Consider the following 24630-nt stretch of genomic DNA (forward strand, 5'->3'; position numbering starts at 1 on the left):
CAAGACAAAAACAGCATGCAAGGAATGAAAAATAAACACAAAGCTCCAAAAATATCATGTATCAACAAAAGCAGCCAAGTGGCATACAACTGGGTATTCACTGAATCCCTTCAAGCACAGCCCAGACATGGAGGCCCAGGTGGAGAAAAGTGAATAAGGCAAAAAAAAAAAACACCCACTCACCAGAAATAATCAAGCATTAAAACAGTATATTCCCGTGAAGCCAGGCAGCAACCACACACACACACAAGAGAAATGCCTGGTAGCAGGAAGATTAATAGACCTCCTCACCTCTGCTCTATATGCCAAACTGGCCTACCAGACACACTTATGTTAACAAAGACACTTGTGGATTTGAAGAGCCAGTAACAGCAAGGCAGATTATCACCAGCCAAGCATTCAACAGATCAGTGTAACCATCTGAACTCGTCTGCCTCTCCATAACAGGGAAAGCCATCCACAGACAGAAGACCAGGCTCAGGGGTCAAACTAGCACACACTAAAATATAGCCATGGAGGCTGAGTAATGAGAGAGAAATTTAAAGGAAATTATATCTTGGCTTTCTAATATAAGACAGCCTTCAATTCTGCCCTATTGGGGCAAATATGGTACACAGTACATTACATTGGTACATTGCGTACACAGTACATATAGCTACTCATAAGAACACATTATGCACATACTTCATGCAGTATGGGTAATCCAAGATCTATCCAGAATTAATTAGTATATCTAAATACTCGATACTCGGCATACTGCTACAACTTAGTAATTAAAACCCAACTACAGCTCGGGAAAGTTACCAACATAGGGTTACAAAGCTCAAAATATATTGTGTGTGTGTTTGAGGAGATTCCATGGACAAATTTAGCATAACCACCCAAGTATTTTAGGTTTAAAATAAAATCAGTGAGGTACTTCCAAGACATCACCTGGAAATGGAGCATAAAAGACTGGTTAAACCTGTAAGACCCCCTGCCAGAAACACAACAATAAGTTAATAACATTCTGATTTGAAAACTACTTCAGATATATTTAGTTGAAGGAATTTACTGTACCTCGTACTCTTGAGGGACACTTTGTATCTGAGCCTTTCCCTTGGGACTAGTGGCCAAAACCCTCGGCTTCTTTTTAGGTGGTGGTCTCACAACCTTTTTCTCAGCCTTTGTTTTCACTTTGCGAGATCTTGTTCCAGCAGGAATGACTTCCTCTGCAAGGGGAAAAGTTTTGATTACAAAATACATACATTTTAAAAATAGTATGGTAAAACATTAAGATAGATTTGACAAGAATGCCATAAATTCCAAATTGGTTATGAAAGAAAATCTAGAACTGCAAAACACAACTCTAATTGAGCAGATCAAAGTCCTCCTAGACCACATTTATTTTAGTGGAAGCTCACAACTGCAGAAAATATGACATACCATACAGAGCACCTTCCCCTTATGCAAAATAATACACTCTAACACTGTTTTGGTGACTTGAGTAGTTGTGGATATAGTTTTTTTTTTTTTGGTAAGCTGCCTCAATTATTACTTTCTTCCTAAAGTTGAAAACAATATTAAAGAAAAACACAAGTTATAATTTGGTGCAAACAGAAAAATACACTATTATTATCGATAAAAAAACAGAGTACTGCACTAGTATTAGGCCTGAGTAACAACCCTTTTTCCCCATTTAACTCATTCTTATTTTCACTCAATGTTTCTTATTATTTATATATAAAAAATTACAATTCTCCTAATCTAAAGGAGGAGGAAATCTAAAATCTAGAGCATTTCTGAATAGCAAAAGATTCTATTTTATGCACAGCTGGTAACCATTTTGGCAGAAATGGGCAGAGCCTTGCAGAGCACAAAATGTTTAATGTTGATTGTTCCAATATTCAGACATAATGCTTAGATGTTGAACAAGAAAGTAATTAATTACACTATTGTATGGTATTTCATGGCAGTGTAATACTGTATTTAGATGATGAGTCACAATAATGTGGCTGAAGATATGATAACCAAACCACACATCAGAAAGTGAGGAGGAAACTCTGTTGTTTCGGCCCATCCTGGACCATTATTAAGCCGTGTGGCTTGATTAAGGTCGCATGATACCTGCTTGATGGGGTTCTGGGAGTTCTTCTACTCCCCAAGCCCGGCCCGAGGTTAGGCTTGACTAGTGAGAGTTTGGTCCACCAGGCTGTTGCTTGGAACGGCCCGCAGGCCCACATACCCTCCACAGCCCAGCTGATCCGGAACTTCTCTTAGAACTTGATAATGATCCAGGATGGACAGAAACGTTGCCATTTCTTCATTTTCTGATCTATGGTTTGGTCGTCAGTGTAATATTCAGATTGATATGCAAGCGGATATTCACTCAAGCATCTGCGACAGTGTCAAGCTGAATTGATTCAAAATAGAACTAAGAAAATGGGTAAATATGGAATTCTGTGTATGAAATACTGTACCTTGATCTTCATCCAGCTCACTATAAGAGACTCTAATTGTCTTCCTCGTCTCAATTATTCTTTGTTCGTCCTCATCTGGCCGCTTCTTTGGGGCCATTGCATTCTGTACAAAATTAATACAAAATTAATTATTTTAAGTAAACAAGTTTAAGCTATTAAGCAGAGTACAGCTGCTTATACTACTCATTAAAACAGTCTTAGTACATCCTAACATTAATATTTAAACCACACAACTCACTCTAGTATCTGATAATTACTTTGTATTACCATCATCTCGGAAGATGATGCTAGAGTCCAAAGTAAACCACCCATTTAGACACTGGTTCACCGAGACTTACAATTTATACTAATTTTCTGCTTGTGGACCAATTTCAACAGGTTAAGAACATTATTTTTTTAATACAAAAGTTTGGGAAATAATTATCTCTTAAAAACAAAAATTAAAATAAATGCTTGGAGAAATTGATAGACAAACGTTGGGTATGCATAGTCATTCTACAGTGCAAAATAATTTATGCTTATATGGAAATGTGTGCAAATGATAGATCTTAAACTATAGAAAGATAAAAAAAAAAAAATTTGAATAATACCTTTGCAATACACTTTGAAAGTGAAGTGTTATTTAGGAGCTAAGCCACTAACTGTATTCAATGCAATGTGTTAAAGGTTTACAATATACTGTACTCATTTTTAGTTTACACAAGGTGTTATCATAGAACACAAATAATAGTGAAATAATTTGAGAATAATTTAAGATTGCATAATGAACTAATACATCATTGCAAAATGAAAGCGTTAATCTTACACGGCTTCAATCGTTATCTGGGATTTCCTCCCATGCTCTACAATTGGTACCTTGAGGTTATCTTGAGATGATTTCATGGCTTTTTTAGTGTCCCCGCGGCCCGGTCCTCGACCAGGCCTCCACCCCCAGGAAGCAGCCTGTGACAGCTGACTAACACCCAGGTACCTATTTTACTACTAGGTAACAGGGGCATAGGGTGAAAGAAAATCTGCCCAATGTTTCTCGCCGGTGCCTGGGATCGAACCCAGGACCACAGGATCACAAGTCCAGCGTGCTGTCCGCTCGGCCGACCGGCTCCCCTTGAGGTAGCTCCGTTACCTGCAATATCCTCCTGTGTTCTACAATTGTAATCTGCAATCTCTCTGTGCATTACAATCACTATCTGCAATTTCTTCATGTGCTCTACAATCTTGTAGCTCACTCTAAAGATTATTATTATCCAATTGCTAGAAAGCAATTGTATATTATTCCTTTCACTATGACACCCTTTCCCAGCCGTCCCCCACCGAGTATCAAAATGTAGCCTAGGCATATATCACTTAAGAGCAGAGAAAGGGTTAAGGAGGATGTCCACTAACAATAGCTGTGCCTTACTCTCAGTATCTTGAAAAAGTAAAAAAATAGTAATTATACAAAGAGCAAAAACTTTTTTCACTAACTGTACTTACTTTGTATTCAGATGTTCTTCCAGAGATTTCAAGAAACTCATTTATAAGGTCATCACAGCTTAGCTCTGAAGCAGGTAGCCACGTGTCATCTTTCTCTCCATAACCAAGCCAACGAACACGGAATTTAACTGGACACTTCCAGCGTCTCTTACATTCCATGTCAACAATTTGCTCAACCTGAAAGTAAAAAATAAAGTTATTTAAAAAAATGGGTAAAAGACCGAAATAGTTTGACAAAATATTTAAGCGTGCACGAGAAGTAAGTAATTATCAAAGAAAGCACCGGGTATGAGAAATGCAAACAGACAGAGAAAAACTAATAATGAGAGCAAAAGTGTAAAAACTAATGGAGCAGAAAAATTATACAGATCCAGAAGACTAATATTGTAATAACAAAATGGACAATGAGGAATGATTTAATATAAAAAAAGTACAGCTCGGAGTGCTCGGAGTCTGGGAACCTTGGGAAAGTAAAGTTCTGTAGTCATCTGGTTATTCTGGGAGGGTCACAGCATTTCTCGTGTCAACCTAGCACCTTGACCATTAGACAGCAGCATGCAATTTTTTAACAAACTGTCCTGCTTCCATACACTCAAACTCATCTTAATACATTTAGGGATGGAAACAGTCAGCTGATTTATGGTTATAACCCTCATTAACAGATGTCTCGGGCACCAAAAATGCATTAAAGATAACTCCATTATCTCTGTGCTCAGCCTATCATCACAGAGCATGTTCTTTACCCTCTCAATCCATATTACTAACATCTTGGAGAATACAGTATATGTGATGAAAGTGATATTAATAATTATACAAATGATTCCCTGCTGATGTGGACTGTAACAGTTCGGAAAGTTGCAGCAAGAGCAATGAAAGCGAGTATTGTGGGAAGAGAGGATGGAATGGTGTGGTGTGGGTGATGGATTCAAGGCTGCAATGCACTAGCATGCCCAAGTCCTCATTGCCCTCCAATCAGCTCATCAAGACTCACCAGGAGCTCATTATGACTCACGTGCATACCCATGGCATAGGTTTAAGTCTTCATCATGATTCCCACTGATTTTCTCGTTTAAGAAACCTGACCCAACTGCCATTATGAAACAAGCTATAAACTACAGTATTCCAAGACAAACATTATTGGACAGTGAGAAGAGGGAGGGAATGCTTACCTATCATTGATATGGGGAAGCGAGACCTAGCTCTTCATACCCTGCCTTGTGGCCGTTAATACCTTGCCCGCTAATGACCTCTCTCAACACTACCATTTTCCTCGTATCTTACCTTAAAAGGTGTGGATGGTATTGACTTATATAACCTAAATGCTTTTGGTTCAATAATATTTATAGTGCATTATGCCATATATTGTATACTGGATTGTGTTTTATTGTAAAAAAACATGTTCATGCATATAAATTTGATTAATATTTTTTTTCAGGTATGTATTTAGAAATGTGAGATTTTTTTAAATAAATAAATAAATAAATAAATAAATAAATAAATAAATAAATAAATAAATAAATAAATAAATAAATAAATAATATATATATATATATATATATATATATATATATATATATATATATATATATATATATATATATATATATATATATATATATATATATATATATATATATATATATATATATATATATATATATATATATATATATATATATATATATATATATATATATATATATATATATATATATATATATATATATATATATATATATATATATATATATATATATATATATATATATATATATATATATATATATATATATATATATATATATATATATATATATATATATATATATATATATATATATATATATATATATATATATATATATATATATATATATATATATATATATATATATATATATATATATATATATATATATATATATATATATATATATATATATATATATATATATATATATGGGGAAGAGGAACCCTAATCAGCTAACTTATGTCTGTCTAAGGATGACAAAATGATATCATAGGGATGTTTCCTAAGAACCACACAGCACCAGAATATTTTCCCAACTGAACAAGTTACACAATATTTCCACCCCCAAGGTATATACCCATTTTAGTTCCTTTAGTGTAGATTTAATCATGTGTGTGTGTGTGGAAGCTGCCATTCCTCTCAAGATGGCTACATCCAAGAAATAAAGCATGTCATCACTCTCCATCTCCAGAGTAACACGAAGCACAGAATTTCACTCGTAACCTTTTAAACTACCTACTTAAAATTATCTCCTAGATTAAGGACCCGCCCAAAACGCTGCGCGTACTAGTGGCTTTACAAGAATGTAAATACTGCACTATCCAATGTATTCTCACAAACCCAATGTACCTTCTTGTATATAAATAAATAAATAAATAAATAAATAAATAAATAAATACTGTAACTACATATAACAACCAGGGGCTTTTCAGTGGTGGTGGTGCACATGTCAATCAAGGTCAATTTTAAGTCTAGTGTAAGATATAAAACTCCTGTAGGTACAGGGGAGGTGACATCAACTTCCTCAGGCCTCCAGTAAAAAGATGCCATCTAAGACAGGAGGCCGGCAGCTTGTCAGAGGTCCCCCCCCCCCCCATTTGCCCTATTGATTTTTTTCCAGCTGGATTTTAAAATTAACATTTTCGCATTTACGGCTTTGGTGGGTATGCGGTTCCATGGGTTTATAACCCTGTGGGTGAAAATGCATCTCCTACTTTGAAGCTCGTTGAGCTTGAAACCATTACTCCTTGTTTGTGTTACATATGCCCTTTTAAAGAAATTGTCTGTGATATAGAAAATAGAATACATATATAGAAGTGTTAAAATTGTGATATAGAAGTTCCCGACAGTGATAAAGACAACCAGTATGTACAAGATTCAGATATCGGTGTATCTATGCATCATGTAACAGGACCTCGTGTTCCTTTAAAAATGGTAAGACACTCACCCCACGCTTCACAAGCTATTTGGCCTGGGTTCGTATCCTGGCCGGTGAGGATTGACTAGACGCCAATCCTTAACTGTAAGCCTCTTTTCACCCAGCAGTGAATGGGTACTTTGTTGTTAAACGATTTGGCAGGTCGTATTCCAGGAAAATTAAGATCAAGAACCTCCCCGTAACACCGTGTGTTAGTGGCTTTACAAGAATGTAAGAACTCGTGTATAAATATATCTGTGCTCATCGATGATCTACAAGTTCTATGATAGATACGAAGAAAAGAAAATACTGTACATTCGATGCGTGCAGTTACAATTTGGTGCAAAATATGCAGGGTTATACACATATGTTGCGTACAATGTAATAATAGCAAAATAGTATGTTTTATAGTTCAAAGAATATACTAATGTGGGCATATTAGTACAGTAACACTAAAATATTTGAATGTATTAATGTTCTGCAAGTTTCATTATAAAAATTTCTGAAAACAAATCAGTGACACTGAAATAAATCGGTCTAAATATATTCACAACAACTCCCACCGCACGCCTGGCCCAGGCAACCTCCTTGGGGCGTCTGCTCCATGAATACCCATGAATCGGTGACATCACCGCAAGATTTTATCACTCCAAAACAGCCACATCAATTGTTTGTATGTATGTATGTATATATATAAAAGAAAAAAAATTCTATGATCAGGTAATGCATTTTAATAGCATTATAGTAGAAAGAAAAACTGTGAATTTATTCTTTCCTTGTGCCCCAGGGTGTTGTCATATAATACAGGTGTGCAGATGTTAGTTTCTATATGCAGTAGCAAGTGTTTCCTGTCAAATACCACCTCTTAGCAGATATCCTCAACATACTTTCAGTTAGACATTAGGTTTAAGGTCAAGGTCAACTAGGACTTTATATTTCTCTCTCAGTGGTACCCCATATACAAATTCACATACGGGATGATGAGGGGAAACCCCACGATGACACATTTTATATTGGGGATCAGGAAAGGTGCTTTGTTGTGCTAGTGTATATTCAGGGATGTAAACAGTTGAACATTATGCCAATACTGACCAGTATAGTCATCCAAGATTATGTAGGTGAATAAGGACTCGACATCTAGAGACATTATTGCAGATGCCTGACAACCTTGCAGCAAGTCAATAGATTCCTTCCAAATTAAAACTGAAAGAACATGGCACACGGGGTCAGCAACATTATGAATTGCTGAGCCAGCCATTCAGTGTGTGGATATTGGCTGATGATCAGACACAACTGTTTACCAAGTTTGTGGACTATATAGTCCCATCAACTTATCCAAGCTTGTTCTCTTCATGTTAAATCTGAGTGGACGAGATTCATTTTCACATTGTATTTATCCACTTTGTGCATGACATATTAGTAACTAGTCATATCTTCTGACAACTATGTACTTATCACAAGTGCCATTAGTTGCCACTTTCAGTTTGGGAATCAGTACTGTATGGCATTTTTGTCAATGACATTTCCTTCCTCTGCCAAAAGGTTTGCTTCTAATGTATGCCTTAGTGGTGACATTCCTGTGGATGGCAATCAAGTGTGTCATCAAGCACGATCTCCAGCGCTACATTCCAAGCCATCATGCTTTGCCAAGACCTAATGCAAAAGTATGTGAATTTGGCTAAATGTACAGTACTGTATAAAGAAAACAATTAAATTAAAACATCCAGAATCCTTTGCCCAGACATCTGGCTACCAAAAAAAAAAAAAAAAAAATTTGGTCTATGGCTGAAGCCATTTGATGGAGATAGATGGAAATGTCATCCAATGCATTAGATCTAAAGCTGTCAAGAATAATTAGTTACTGTTCTAAATTTAGTCACCATTATAAGTGATATACAGTATCAATAGACAAGAAAATCCATTTAGAAATAACAAATTTAGGGCATAATTTGGGTTCCTATATTTGGCAAATAAACTACAGACCGTGGTGCATATGCTTATTCCTGGAAGTTGTGATGATATTCAAAATACTGAATTGAGAAAATGTTTTGCTAGGTACTGTATTGAGTTATTTCAACCATTATTTGATATCACAAAATAGAAAAAAAAACCATTCTTTTTAAATAACCTTTTATACCAACTACAAGTCACATTTTCAATAATTTGTCACAGTACAGTATATAGGAAGAACGTACCATTTTCTTCCTATAATGTAATACAAATTGAGATCCCCCCCCCTCACACCAAAAGATTGTATTTATAATGATATTCAATCTTGGAAACACTTATGGATTGATAATGAATTACTTGGACCAGATTCCCTACAAGTACAGGCATTAGAAACCAAAAACTTATTTTCATTTTAATTTTGTTTTAAATAATACCACTGGAAAGAGCAAGTCACTTTCTTTTTATATGTACAGTATAAAAAAAAGTCCCATACATACCGAAGGAAAATACAGCGCCAAAATGGAAGTGCCACAGTGAAAGGGTTAATGCATGTTAACGAACACTGTTGCCGATGCGCTAAAGATTTATATAACATAAAATAGTTAAGTATTAAAATTTTTTTTAATTTCCAGCAAGTGTTTCAATGAATCCTAACACTATTCATTTCTTCGAAATCATCCACGGCCTGATAAGTGTAGTTATATTTGTCCTGAACTCTAGCATTTCCAAACATTCATGTCTACACTCGACACAGACTGTCGCCCACATACTGTGGCACTGCATAATTCAACGCTATGTTATGTGCCATGCCTCACTCAAGTGGCTCTTATTCAAGAGGAGCACCACACCACCCTGTATTGTTTACTGATGGCTTGATAAATTTACTATCATTCTTTTTTCCTCTTCTAGCTGAAATCTATGATTAATTCAACTCTATATGAATTTTGAGTTGCTATTTACAAGGTCCTAATACTGTATTCTCATTCATTACCACAGCTACCACTCATCCTTACCATGGAGGGTTAAAGAAAGTTATGGCATTGTACCAAACAGTATTTTGAAAAACAGTACAGTACACTACTTGCATTTATGATCCTCTATTCGTGTTTCGTCTTACACTCCAACTAGGCTTATTTCCTTATATTACTGTACATGACTAAGCTCAAGTACCTATAAGATTTCCTCATCAACATTAGTTTTTTTATCATTAACTTTGCCCATGAGAATCTTTCCATCTGACCAAATGGCTGTCTCTTTCAAGTTCAACTGGACCATGTACTTTTCCCACACACCATTGTACAAGCTCTTTAAATCTTGATACTTTGCAAGAAAACATTTTTCTTCCTCATTCCACGTTTTTATCTAATATTACCCTTCCCTTCCTTCGTATTACCTACAATTAAATGTCACATCATCCTTCAGAACTCTTGACTGTCCATAGTACTGTGCAAATCGTACTGTATTTGTCAAAATTATTTACTGTATTCTAGTTCACATTTTCAGATTCACATACAAGACATCGTCTCTGATGTTTAACTCTTCTACTTGCACTATGATTATTTATGTCTCTTCATACAATGAATCTTTCCTGTATAAATCACATGTCTCATTCAACCGTGTTCAGCAACAACTTAATGTTTCTGACAACACCATTTCCTATTTCTTCTACATCTTCCATTGTATTTATGTTTTGTGCTCCTTTTAAAAATATCTATGATTATCTTATCTTTTGTTAATCCTTGGCATTTTATTTTATATTCCCAAATTTCTACTGTGACCACCTTCCTTTCTTTGCCCTGTACACTACAATCTCTTGAGCCTAATTTTCCCTTCAAAATTTCCTCCAATTGTACTTGATCATCACTACCTCTTGCCTTAACATATTTTTCAGGTAGAATTCCTCTATCATTGACTCCTGTCCAGCAATTCTATTCTTAATCTTACCTCATTTTGATCATCCTCCTTTTGTTTCTCTTCTACTTTTCTTTTCTTGCTTCGTGATCCTGCTTTTGCTGCTTTCTGTGAGTCAAAACCTTCGAATTCCTCCTCACTCAGTGGCACTTCCCCCTCCTCTGTCGGCTTTCTCTTGTGTGGTTTTGATTCGTCCGTGTCCTCCTGCTGAGACGCCATTGTAAACAGACTGCTGCTAGCGAAGTAGTTTGTCTCCCAAAACAATCTCTTTTTTTTCTGCTATTTAGTCTTTCTAAATTTTGTATTGTATATTTTACTTCCTATTTACTCAGTTGTGATCACACACTACCTGCCAACCCCTTACGGCCGACCAGCAAAATCCCACCTATCACGATACAATATTGCATTATCATTTTAAAAGTTATCTAATACAACTGACAAAAACAAATTTATTTGCTCATTCATCATCATAATACCAAGCTACACTGTCTATGGGCTGATGTCTCCCTACCCATGAAAAATATAGCAAAAGCAATTGAAAGCAGTATCAAAAGCATTTGATACTATTCCTCACAAAAGGCTAATGTGCAAGATAAGAGAAGCAAGCTGGGATAACTGGGAGGACACTGAACTGGGTAAGGAAGTATCTGAGACAAGAAACAGAAGTCAAAGTCAGGAAGAACAACTTGGGCTGGAAGAAGCAGTTACGTCACTCAAGGCTCAGTCCTAGGTCTCTTGTGGTTACTGTGAATGGCCCACCTGAGGGAGCACTCTCATACGTGTCACATTATCAAAACATTTAAAGCTAATAGGGGAAAGCAAAACCAAGGTGTGAGTACACAAGGAAGACCTTGACGAGTTCCAAGAGTGTAGACAAATGGCTTCTACAGTTCAACCCCAACACATGTAGGGTACTGTAGATGGAAAGAGGTGACAGAGACTAAAATAAATATACATCATAAGGAAAATGTCAACTTGAAGAAACAAAAAGCAAACGACTTCAAAGAAGCCAACATTTCGGCATTAACACAAAGTACATAAAAGGGAAGCTGGCAAAAATAATAAAGGCTTACAAAAAGTAAACAAAGACTCTTAAAAAATTTACACAGCCTATGTTTGACCAGCACAGTATGGCATAAAATGACAGCATTGGCACAATTCACACATGTAGCTTAAAAAATGGCTTGAAAAAATATACAGGTTTGCAACAAGGTTAGTACCTAAATTAAATGGGACTGGAAACTACAAGAAAGGTTCCAGAAAGTTTAATTAGCTCTCAAAGTATGTAGCAGAATGGGATATTACCACCATGTATAAAATACGGAAAGAAATAGACAAGGACAAGGACAGTCTCTAAATTGAGAGTAAATAGGACAAGAGGACAATGGTGGAAGTAGGAAATGGAAATGAACTGAAAAACCCAAGGAAGTACTCATACTTGTACGAGTGGTTAGCAAGTGGAACGTGTTGAAAAAACGTAATGAAAGACTCTTCCATCCACAATATTAACAACAAATAAGTAAAAACAAATTTATGTGGAATTTAGAATGCATCTGCTAAATCTCACTCAAGACACCAATAGGTAGCTCTAACCATTTCTGACCATCTTCTTGGGCCTAACTCTCCTCCTACCTTCAACTTCTTGCAGACACACACTCACTTATCCACAATCATCATCCATTCTCTCAATATAACCAAACACACTCAATATACTCCCCAATCTTACAAATTTGCTAGCTTATACTCCCCATTTTTCCATGAGATTTTTATTTCATACTCTATCCTCCTAATACCATAATGCATTTCAGACTTCCCATTCAGGCAACTTGAACTCTCTTGACATGCACACACCTTAAGTCTCTACTAAACATAGGGCCTTATGTCTTATCTGCCTCGCTCCATCTTTACCCTTCGTAATTAGGGCTTTCACTGAATCAGCCACTTTTCTTCCTTGGCTTGTTGCCCTCTCAAACTCTCCCGCACAAAATACTTTTAGAACTTATAGAACCCCGGTATTTATAAGACATCTGTTTACTAATACATCACATACCACACTGCCACCTCATTTCACCACCATAGTGTATTACTTTTTATTTGCATTTCCTTTTCATTATTTTACTTTTTTGTTTACATTTACCCTTCATTACTTTACTTTTCCTTTACATTTTCTTTTCATAACTTTTTTTTTATATATTTACCTTTGGTTTACCACATGCCAAATAAACTTACATCTACTGTAACAGAATATCCCTATCATTCTCGGTTAGAATAACTTAATATGTAATATGCGACCCACCAAATCGGGTAACAACCAGGTACCCATTTTACTGTTGGGTAAACAGAGGCTACAGTTAAGGATTGGCGCCCAGTTAATCCTCCACGGCCAGGATACGAACCCAGGACTAAGTGCTCGCGAAACGCCAGGCGAGTATCTTAACCACTACACTACGAGGACCGCCATTTCTTTCTATCCTACATCAATTGCATTCTCTTTTTTAGTACTATATTCTTACCTGGACACATCTCAAGACCCCATTCATATCCTGTATACATATATCAACCACATGGGGGGGGGGGGCATCAAATAGCCATTGGTATGATCTTCCATTAGTATCAAACCAGTCACACGTTACACCATGAACTACATAAATTCTGCAGTCTGCTGCATACCACTGAAGGAAAATTATAGCAGATTGTGTTATACAATAGTAATTTGGCATGTTTGGCTACACAGTTTTGAAATGTATGAACAATTTACACAGCTGTTTATTGTGATGGTAAGTTCTTTAAATGTAAATGTTCTCAAATGACTGCTACATTGCATGACAAAAAATTTTATTGAAATACTGCAGTTCTAGGGAGCATGGGCTGATCGCCAACACTCTCTGCAAAATCGTCAACTCGTGAGGTGTGTAATTTGAAGTCTATCATATAACAAAATGACATTAATTTTTAATGTTAAGATTCAATTTCTAAATTAACGACAGGAACTGTATCATCGACATATGAGGGTATGTTTTATGGACGACTCAATTTTCATTGCAGTATTTGAAAGCGTGTGTTAACATTTTAAACTCCTAAACTGTACTCTTAAACTCCTAAACTTTAAACTGTACTCTTTAAGAGACTTTACACCTATATTCATTTTATCATACGTTTTTTCAACGTGAATGCTTTCTCTATCAGCTGTCGCAATACAAGTACAGTATGTAATCCACATAACCCACCCCACTATGGCACCAACCATGTTCCTTACTAATTTACTTCTCGGTTAAGGAAAAACAATCACCTTCACACTCCAGCCACTATCTACATCAAGAACAGGTGTACAGTATAGGAGACTTGTATTTAACTACACCAAACAGGGAAGGCAATTACAAGAAACAATAAGAGAAAAAGACCTGGAAGTAGACAGAATCACAACATTAATGCCAGAATCTCATGTGAACAGAGTAACAGCAGCAGCATATGGGAAGTTAGCAAACAAAAGACTGTTATTTAAGAACCTAAACCAGGAAGCTTTCAAGTCCATACACACTGCCTATGTGAGACCATTACCTTGTGAAGCATAAACAGAAACTTGAGGAAGTTCAGAAGTTTGTATCTAGATTAGTACCAGAATTGAGGCCTCAGCTATCTGAACAGGTAGAGGGAATTCACTCTCACAACCTTAAAGGAGAGAAAAAACAGAGAGGATATTATAACTACAACTACTGAGGATATTATAGATCTTTAGGGGAATAGGCAACGTGGATAAAGGAAGCCTAATTAATTTGAGAAGAGACAAGGGAATTAATTATTCCGAATTACAGTAACTGACAAGGGACATCAGTGGAAGCTGTACACGCATTTGAGTCAAAGATATGTAAAGAAGTTCTTGTTCCCTGTGCAGGTGGTCAGCAAGTGAAATACAATTAAAAAGAAATTGTTTAAGTCAATTCCATCCACAACTTAAAAAAAAAAATTACATGAAAACATTAACGTCGAGAGGTAATTAGCACTTCAGGTATAAATGGATCGGAGGTGGGGTAGAGAGAGCTAGATCTCGCCCCCACAGTCACTGATAGGTAAGTACAGTGCTTCTCATGAATTGCCATACAGTAAATTACGAATACTTTTACACCCTCTACTGTGTATAAACCACCATCATGCCCCTTATCTTACCATATATTGTGCATTGTTCACACACTCCATATTTCAATGTCTGCCCTGATGTGCACATTTCTTCTATGGAAATAACTTCTTCTACTCTTTCTTGCCCTTTAATTACATCAGATAAAGACTATTTATAAGTATGCATCTGGGATACACACTTCCAAATATATGAGGAAAATTCTGTACCAAATTTGCATTGTTAATATATACCTGACTCTTAGGTATTGTTAATATACTAGTACATGACACTACTGTAATATTTTGAAAACTTTTTCTACGGTATTTTTTGCCTTTAGTTATAAATATTATTAGAAAACATACTGATTTTGTAAAATGTTTCAACTGTTCTTTTACTGAACTATAAATTGTGCAATACAGTGAGACAATGTTACTTATTTTATAGAATTGTTCTGTCTACTACCCAAGGATTTGCGTACATTATTCCTTCAACATTTGTACATAGGAAAGATGTCTGCCGGCAGTAGCAGTCTGGCTAAATTAGGTAGGTGGAAAGAATCACAAAATTCATCAGTGTGTCACGTGAATCCCCTGCATAGCAGTGGAACTGCCTTTTCCCTTCACCTTCAATGCCTCTGCACTGGAAGTCTACATCCACATTAGCCCAGATGAGTCATCAGCCCTGCCACCTCTCCATACCCCCCCAGGGCCTGGCATGACCTGGTACGACTCAAGAGGCCTGTAACCGGTAGTTTGCCCCCACAAACAAGCATTTAGCCTCTTTCAACTGGCAGTGGTGCAGCTCAAGACAAAGGCACTGCCAGCCACAACGAGCAGTTTGCTAGTTGACCAGATGTCCACCTTGCGTTGACACTGGAGGAGTCATCACCGCTGGACTATATAAAGGGCGCCACCTCCCTGGAGAGCCAGTCTCTCCCTTAGTGCTCTTGGAACACCTTGGTGTTTCTCACCCATCGTCTGACTTCAGCCAACGCCGTGTGTCTGATGCCGTGGTGGTATGGTAGCTGTCTTCAGTACACCAGTATATGTATTTATGATTTGTATTCATTGCTTGTAGTTTATTTTTGTATTAATGTCATATTAACTTGCTCACCTTTGCATTACATGATAGCCAAGTATTTTCAGGGGCATTTATGTTCATTAATATTTCAGTAAATTGTTTAATTATTTATTTGATGATTTTCATTTGTTTCCACCTGCGACTTACACACTGCAGGGCCAATAGCAGCATTTTTGTTTATTATGTGAGGGAGAGGCATACCATCTTGGTTCAGTATAGCTGAGATACCACAACCCGTCACATAAATTTGAGGGCCTGTCCGGGAGTTGAACCCGGGACCTCTCGCTCAGAGGTCTTTCTGGAGCGATCAGATGGCGTCCGACCTGTGGTGTCTTGTGCCCAGAAACAACCACAATACCAAGTCCACAATTCGCAGACTTGGCCACACTGACCAACTTGTTTGGTAGCCTGCCTGCTTCAAGGCAATTATCTAAGCAAATTTCCTTTCCTTAAATCCTAGGTAGGTGCCATAAGAACAATATAATACCACCAAGACGCTGTGTACTTGCCGCAAACTTGTGTCTTGAATATTTTATATAAAAGACTATCATTCTTTTTTTTACCATAAGTATATGGTGCCCTGCTCAAGGCACCACATACTCTTCAAGAGTACTATACAAATGATAGCCTCCTGCAGTGTCTTATGGTGTCAATTTCTTCTCGTGTCCAGGAGTTTGTCACGGTCATTTTGCAGCACTCTACGGTCCTTAGTTTACTTATTAGCTTTGCATCAGAGTATCTGTAAACATTGTTATGTATGTATTCACTTTAGTCTCTCCTTCAGGAGAGCCCCATTCATATATATTTGAAACAACAAAGGTCCTAGGAACCATATCTTGAAGGACCCTTCTTGCTACATCCCCCAGTCTGACTGCAGCGCTTTGTTTCCCCGAGATGTACTGTACTTCCTTACCCCTGTTTAGTCTCTTTATCAGATATCAGTTTGTTTTTACATATTATCTATTAGTGTTCATTTATAGTTATAAAATCTTCTTACAGTATACTCAACCTTCTTTCTCCCTATTTATCTTTGTGACCATGTTATAGACCATTAATAAACTTTTATCAGGCATATCCCCCTGCCCCTCTGCAAGTTTGTCCTCTTCAGGTGTTCCATTATCATCTTTCTGAATAAATGTATAATTTTCAGTATTTTGCACGGAATGAATTCTCTTGAAAATTTTAATATTTGTCTTTTTCAGCAATTTGCTGAAAATTCTATTTAGCAAAACAGGGTACCTTATATAATAAAATGGTCTTTAACCCTTAGGCTGCAATTGTTATCTACAAACAACCCCTAGGGGACTGTGGTTATCATCAAAAGATGATTTAAACAATTATTGTCTGGATTTTACATGTATGATGCAAATATGAATGTAAGAGGTCTATGTGAATGTAACCGAGTTTACCTTGACCCATGAAAATAATCCTGCTACCATTACATGGTACGAATGCAGTTAACACCATGAATGTTATTAGGGGGAATGCGGTCACTATCACGATGATGATTTAAACAATTACTGTCTGTGTTTTACATTTTATGATGCAAATATGGACATAATAGCTTTCTGTGGATGTAAATAAAGAAAAAGTGATAAAAGAGTGAAACATCTGAGGATAAAACATGAAGCATCGGCAAAGTCAAGCACCGGGTGTTGACACGTGCCAGACACAGCTTTGCAGAGTGCCTCCACCCGGTGAAACGATATTCACTTATTTTAGTTTTTCTTACATTCTGCATACAAATTAAAAATTATATAAGTATTTTTTTTTTTTGCACAGGCGGGTATGACCATAGCCGTCGAAGGGTTAACTAACGTTTTCCTCCTTATGTGACTGAGCATACTGTACTTAAACTACACAATATATTTTAAAATAGAGTTTGTATGTGGCCCTTTTTCTTGTTTTATGGTATGGACCTACCATGCATGCATACACTGGTGTTTTTCCTCGAGCTTGAGCCAATGAACTATTACACAAGCATTTCTGTTTTCATTAGATGTATCATTATTTATGAGTTACTATATAATCATATCGTCAGGCAAATGTAATTAGGCACATATAAACATCAAACAAGAAGGTATGAAACAAACAATACCTAAAATACTATTGAAAGAGGGCTGCTAAGAGAGCTTGTATTGAACTACTTTTTACCTCATGAATCACCAAATTATCCATACTTTAACATGTCCTAGCACACCAAGCTCAACAACTAGCTAGTAATACTGGTCCTGTCAGATACCACGTGTTTCATCGAAAAACATTTGAATAACATTTTACTTTTCCATTGCAAACAGGTAGACAAAAAATACAGATCACATATTACCAATTACTTCACATTCAGGAATGACTGTTTTATGCCAGTTCTATATGAGTGTCACTAGATTTATGAGAACGTCTACAGTCAATTTATGTTGGTGATGGCCTTATCCCCCGGATATTGCCTTCAATCCATATACAATATTATTCTATAACCCATATGCAGGCAACCATTTATGTCATGAAAAGTAGGCATAAGTTTGATTGAATAATGAAGAATACTTACAGAAAATAGATATTTACACAGTGTAGTAGTGTATGTAGTTGTAGAAGTATGTATGAAGTAGTTAGACAGTGAAGTAGAATATGATGTAAAGTATCAATTTAAGAAATAAACAAGGCCTAAAGTAAGGAGTATAGGTGGAAATGCCAAATTTTGCGCCACATATGCTTAATTTTCACCGAAATACACAATGCTAAAGTAATAACTTTATTGTTAATGATGAAAGCTGAATATTTTCATGATGTACTGATGGAACAATGTTCACAAGATAAATACTGTATGTACTGTACTGTGTTTTGAGGTGACAAGTATGCCTACTGAAAACATCACAACAGAGTTAACATACCACACCCAAACCATTGAAGAAGTAGAAGACTTCTTACATCTGAATGCTACTCTATCACTTTTAAAGGAGAACAAATGATTTAGGGTGAATAGCTCAGTGGTGTTGTAATCCACAAGTTAGTAGGAATTATTAGCTAGAGGATCATTACTACAACACTTAACGAATGATGATTGGAAGTACATGTAAGTAGACAGACTATGGATCACATATCTAAGAAAGGTCAATGGATTAAGACCGAAGCTGTTTAGCCAAATTAATAATTCCTGGAAAGTTGCCTAAAATATAGCCACAGTGATAAGGTTAAAGGTATTTGTAAACAGGAAGATAGCAGCGAGTCTTCAACATCGTCTGTAGTGTTCACATGCTGTTCTCACTCTCAAAAGCATTTAGACCGCTTGCAGTAACATGCAGGCTCTTACTTGTGCATTATTTGAAACTTAGGTAAATTTTATACAAGTTTCTGTGAATGGACTTCTGTTTAGATGGAACTCTGCTTACCGGAAAGCCGGATGCAAAAGGAGGCCAATCAGTGCCATGATCATACACTGTACTGTATTCAAATACAGTACATATAAAAAACACTAAGACTATACTATTGTACAGTATGTTAGGTTGTAATGGATAATAACGTTAGTCTTCTAATGAGGGTAAGGAGCCAATGTACTCAGTGAAATGGAATTTTGTGACAAAAATGAAAAGTTAAACCAATAAAATAATTAAAAACAATTATTTCTAGCATTAAAATTTGAAAAAATCCTAGTCTTTTGTACTAAGAAAAAAAAAAAAAAAAAAGGTTTTGATACAATGAAATTCTAGTTGCATCGCATCACTACTGAATTTCTATGCCAAAACACTACTGAATTTCAAAATCTGGCTCGATAAAATCGTCAGGACAAATATGGGGGGGGAGGGGAGGACCTTTGACCAGCTCCCAGCTTCCTGTCCCTCATCAAGGCCACTAGTGAAATAGCGGCCCTCGGGTTAATAAATCCAAGATATATTTACCTATATATTTTTAAAACTGCAAATTATCTTATTATTAACCATGAATAAAACTTCTGATCAATGTCACTAGCTTACAACCAGGGGTTCTGGGTTTGATTCCTGTGGTAGGACAGGCGACTGGACAAGTTTCCTTTCATCTAATACTTCTGTCTACCTAACAGTAGCTAGGTACTTGGGATTTTGGCAATTGTTGAGAGTTGCATCCTTGGGGACGTTTTGTGCTATAGTTGACCAAAGGAAGTCCCCATTAACCTTAAAAAGATAGAGGCTCATGGTATTGGGGGTGCTATTGTCACGTGAATCCCCTGCATAGTAGTGGAACTGCCTTTTCCCTTCACCTTCAATGCCTCTGCACTGGAAGTCTACATCTACATTAGCCCAGATGAGTCATCAGCCCTGCCACCTCTCTATACCCCCCCAGGGCCTGGCATGACCTGGTACGACTCAAGAGGCCTGTAACCGGTAGTTTGCCACCACAAACAAGCAGTTAGCCGCCTTCAACTGGCAGTGGTGCAGCTCAAGACAAAGGCACTGCCAGCCACAAACGAGCAGTTTGCTAGTTGACCAGATGTCCACCTTGCTTTGACACTGGATGAGTCATCACCGCCAGACAATATAAAGGGCGCCGCCTCCCTGGAGAGCCCAATTACGGGCTCACCATGGCCTGTGCTACTTGGAACTTTGTTCCAGGAAGCGAATCTTTAACAACAACAACAACCCTGGAGAGCCTGTCTCTCCCTTAGTGCTCTTGGAACACCTTAGTGTCTCTCACCCGTCGTTTGACTTCAGCCAACGCCGTGTGTCTGATGCCGTGGTGGTATGGTAGCTGTCTTCAGTACACTAGTATATCTTTTTGCTTTGTCAGAGTTAAACTTTCATTTACTTATTTGATATGCTATATAATAATAGCCAAGTATTGTCATGTGTCATTTTTATTCATTAATATTTCAGTAAATTGTTTTAATTATTTATTTGATGATTTTAATTTGTTTCCACCTGCAACTTACACACTGCAAGGCCAATAGCAACATTTTTTTTTTTATTTGTGTGAGGGAGAGCCATACCATCTTGGTTCAGTATAGCTGTGATACCACAACCCGTCACACTATTTTAAGTTGGATTAGGGCATGGCTATACCAAAGGAAACAGAGTTAGTATAAATGGGGTTAAGTCAGAGTGGGAAAATGTTTTAAGTGGAGTGCCTCAAGGCTCTGTCTTGGGACCTCTGTTGTTTATAATACTGTATATATGAATGATTTAGATTCAGGTTTGAGTAGCAACATTTGCAAATTTGTCGATGATACACAAATCGGTAGGTTATCTTGAGGTTATCTTGAGATGATTTCGGGGCTTTAGTGTCCCTGCGGCCCGGTCCTTGACCAGGCCTCCACCCCCAGGAAGCAGCCCGTGACAGCTGACTAACTCCCAGGTACCTATTTACTGCTAGGTAACAGGGGCATTCAGGGTGAAAGAAACTTTGCCCATTTGTTTCTGCCTCGTGCGGGAATCGAACCCGCGCCACAGAATTACGAGTCCTGCGCGCTATCCACCAGGCTACGAGACCCCAAGGGAAATTAACACAGAAGACGACTCGTTGTCACAACAAGTTGATCTAAATAGGGTTTTGAAATGGTCAAAAGATTGGCAGATGCAGTTTAATGCTGATAAATGTAAAGTTCTGAGGCTAGGTAATGATGATAGTTACAAGATACGATGGGTCTTGTAACAGATCCATGATGGTGGATGGATCCACCATCATGGATCCACCTAGATGGTGTTCAGACTGCCAAGTCGGATTGCGAAAGGGATCTGGGAGTTATGATTAGTAAGAATTTGAAACTAAAGGATCAATGCATGAATGTTCGTAATAAGGCAAATAGGACACTGGTATTTATTAATCAAAGCGTTAGTAACAAGACACCTGGTGTTGTTCTTCAGCTATATCTTGCTCTGGTTAGGCCCCATTTAGATTATGCAGTTCAGTTTTGGTCGCCGTACTATAGAATGGATATAAATTCACTTGAACGTGTCCAGCGTAGGATGACAAAGTTAATTCCCCAAATTAGAAATCTGATTAACAAAGAAAGATTAACAAAGCTTAAATTGCATTCACTGGAAAGGCAAAAAGTTAGGAGTGACATGATAGAGGTTTACAAGTGGATGAATGGACATAACAAGCGGGATATTAATAGGGTATTAAAAGTATCAACACAAGACAGAACACAAAACAATGGGTATAAATTGGATAAGTTTAGATTTAGGAAGGACTTGGGTAAATACTGGTTTGGTAACAGTGTTGTTGATATGTGGAACCAATTACCGCATAACGTGGAGATGGGGTCCCTCGATTGTTTCTAATGTGGGTTGGACATGCATATGAGTGGGATTGGATGGTAATAAATAGGAGCTGCCTCGTATGGGCCAATAGGTCTTCTGCAGTTACCTTGTTCTTACGTTAAGTACAGGCATCCTATCCTCAAAATGAGAAAAAGTATCTCCATGCAGATGTTATTCCTCTACTTTTAAACTTTTATCATATCTCCCTTTGTTCTAAGCCTCACAAAAGTTCTAGGTAGTCTTTACATGAAAGATTCCAATTACTAAGAATTAACTTTGTAATATGGGGATACGAAATAAAAGAGCATAATACAAGTGAGGCCTTACAAGATAAGGTATTTATCAGATACAAGACATAACTGAAAGATGTTTGTTTCTATTGCTAACACTAAGATATAAAGTAATGTATTCTACCTGCCTCATTCCGTGCATTGTTACATTGTCTCAATTTTAGTTAACAGTCATCTCAGTCTTTCAAAATCGGGTTTACTAAGACCTATATCATTATGCCAATATATAGCACCACTATCGTTTCCCAAACTTAGGCATTTACATTTATCAATGTTGAAGTGAATGAAGGTTATCATTTCTTGTGTACAAAATTGCAGCGTATAAAGGCCTCTCTACAGTACAACAGAATATTCTTAATTTACTGTAAGCTCGTATCTCTGGGTCATTGTAAATTTACTGATAATACTATTTACTAACACAAAAGTCCTTAAAGTAAATTATAAACAATAATGGACCCAATACAAAACATTAAGGCACACCGCTACGAATAGTCTCGGCTCCAATTCTCCCACCGATGCCAACCACGTCGCATTTCAACAGAGCTTCAGTCCACTTCAGTCAGTTTAATCAAAATCCATGAGATTATATTTTTCTGATCAACCTTATGAGGAACTGCATCAAAAGCCTAAAGACAAAACATGGATAAACATCATAATTACAGCTATTGTTATCTGAATCAAACACGTTATTGTAAACATGTCATAAGAGAACTATGAACCCTCTACGACAACTTTCCGCAAGTTCCTCACAAAACAATATTTGCCGAGGTTATTACGTATTGAATTTGCCACCCTTGCTCTAAAGAACTTCTCAACAACTGATACTAAACAAATTGGGTGGTAGTGTAGTTAGCAGCCAGAGATCTACCCTTAAAAATGGGTACCACGTTGGTGACCCTCCAAGCAACAGGCACAAATTAAGTTTGAAATGCCTTATCAAACACACTTGAAAGTGCACCAATGCATCTGTTGTGGTTGAGAGAGAGGGAGAGAGAAGGTGGTCAAGGCTATTACAACCGTCTTAGCGAGCAAGAGTAACGTTAGTATACCTCGTAGTTGCCCTCGCCGTCAGGGTGCTCGTCGTCCTCGTCCCTATCCTGGGGAGGCGGAGTGTCCACGCCTCCCTCGTCGTCAGTGGTCTCGTCCCCCTCGGCGCCCACATCCTCGTCCTTGCGGCGCTCCTCCGACACCTCACCGTTCTGGTTCTTGCCCTTATCACCCATGGCGAGGAGGCGTTGTGGGTGTGAGAGGAGAGGCAGGCGCGCGTGTGGGTGCAGGTGGCGAGGACGGGGAGAGCAGCAACACACGACGGGTCCTCCTCAAGACGCTCCTGCATGTGCGCGAAGTAAACAACTCGGCGTCGCTTCCCCGACCACCACCGCTCAGATGCCACATCTCCGCCCGACTCCCACACATTTCCCTTATAAATCACTAACTCCCTCCCTCCCTCACTCTTCCGCTTCTCATTATTCTTACATACTTACACAAAAACTTTTCTCAATCACTTAGAGTTATTATCGTTGTTAGCATTATTTAAATATTACAGCAACTGGCACATCGGGTCGTATAAGTATATGTTTAGTAGGTTTCTGAAAGGAAAAACCGGGTTATTATTATTTGTTTTGTTATTATAAAACCATTTGGGTAATATAATGTGGGAATAAGCCAGGGGAAAAATTGAAAGCTAAAAGTCGTTCGAAATTTACGCGGAAAAATGCGGGAAATGGCGGTGGAGGTCCCATGGTGGTAGAGAGTTGCCAGTGGGCAGCGGGGGCGGCCTACCAACACTTCCACACCTGCCCACCCAGGCCCACACCTGCTGCCCCGGCCTCCACACTTGCTAAAGCAGGTCCACACCTGCTGTCCCGGCCTCCACACTTTACTAAAACAGGTCCATACCTGCTGCCCCTGCCTTAACACTTATTAAAGTAGGTCCACACCTGCTGCCCCGACCTCCACACTTACTAAAGCAGGTCCATACCTGCTGCCCCTGCCTCCACACTTACTAAAGCAGGTCCATACCTGCTGCCCCTGCCTCCACACTTACTAAAGCAGGTCCATACCTGCTGCCCCTGCCTCCACACTTACTAAAGCAGGTCCATACCTGCTGCCCCTGCCTCCACACTTACTAAAGCAGGTCCATACCTGCTGCCCCTGCCTCCACACTTACTAAAA

At 37.7% G+C, this 24630-nt stretch overlaps 1 protein-coding gene across 8 annotated transcripts in view; it reads right to left on the bottom strand.

Annotated features, from left to right (window-relative positions):
* LOC138349485 (ABC transporter F family member 4-like) overlaps positions 1-23832 on the bottom strand; it is a 56444-nt gene extending 32612 nt beyond the window's left edge. For 4 of the 8 annotated variants that reach the window (XM_069310505.1, XM_069310502.1, XM_069310503.1 and 1 more), the window contains exons 1-5: positions 23505-23820; positions 10775-10948; positions 3933-4109; positions 2460-2562; positions 1060-1211 (exon numbers count right to left, since the gene is read on the bottom strand). In XM_069310505.1, coding sequence (XP_069166606.1) covers positions 1060-1211; positions 2460-2562; positions 3933-4109; positions 10775-10948; positions 23505-23678 — 780 coding nt within the window. In that variant the 5' untranslated portion in view covers positions 23679-23820. Of the gene's footprint in view, positions 1-1059; positions 1212-2459; positions 2563-3932; positions 4110-10774; positions 10949-23504 lie in introns of all 8 variants that reach the window. The other 4 variants (XM_069310507.1, XM_069310501.1, XM_069310506.1 and 1 more) reach the window with 3 other exon arrangements.
* Positions 23833-24630: the final 798 nt, after the last annotated feature.

Source organism: Procambarus clarkii, chromosome 67 (assembly GCF_040958095.1).
Source record: "Procambarus clarkii isolate CNS0578487 chromosome 67, FALCON_Pclarkii_2.0, whole genome shotgun sequence".
NCBI lineage: Eukaryota > Metazoa > Arthropoda > Malacostraca > Decapoda > Cambaridae > Procambarus > Procambarus clarkii.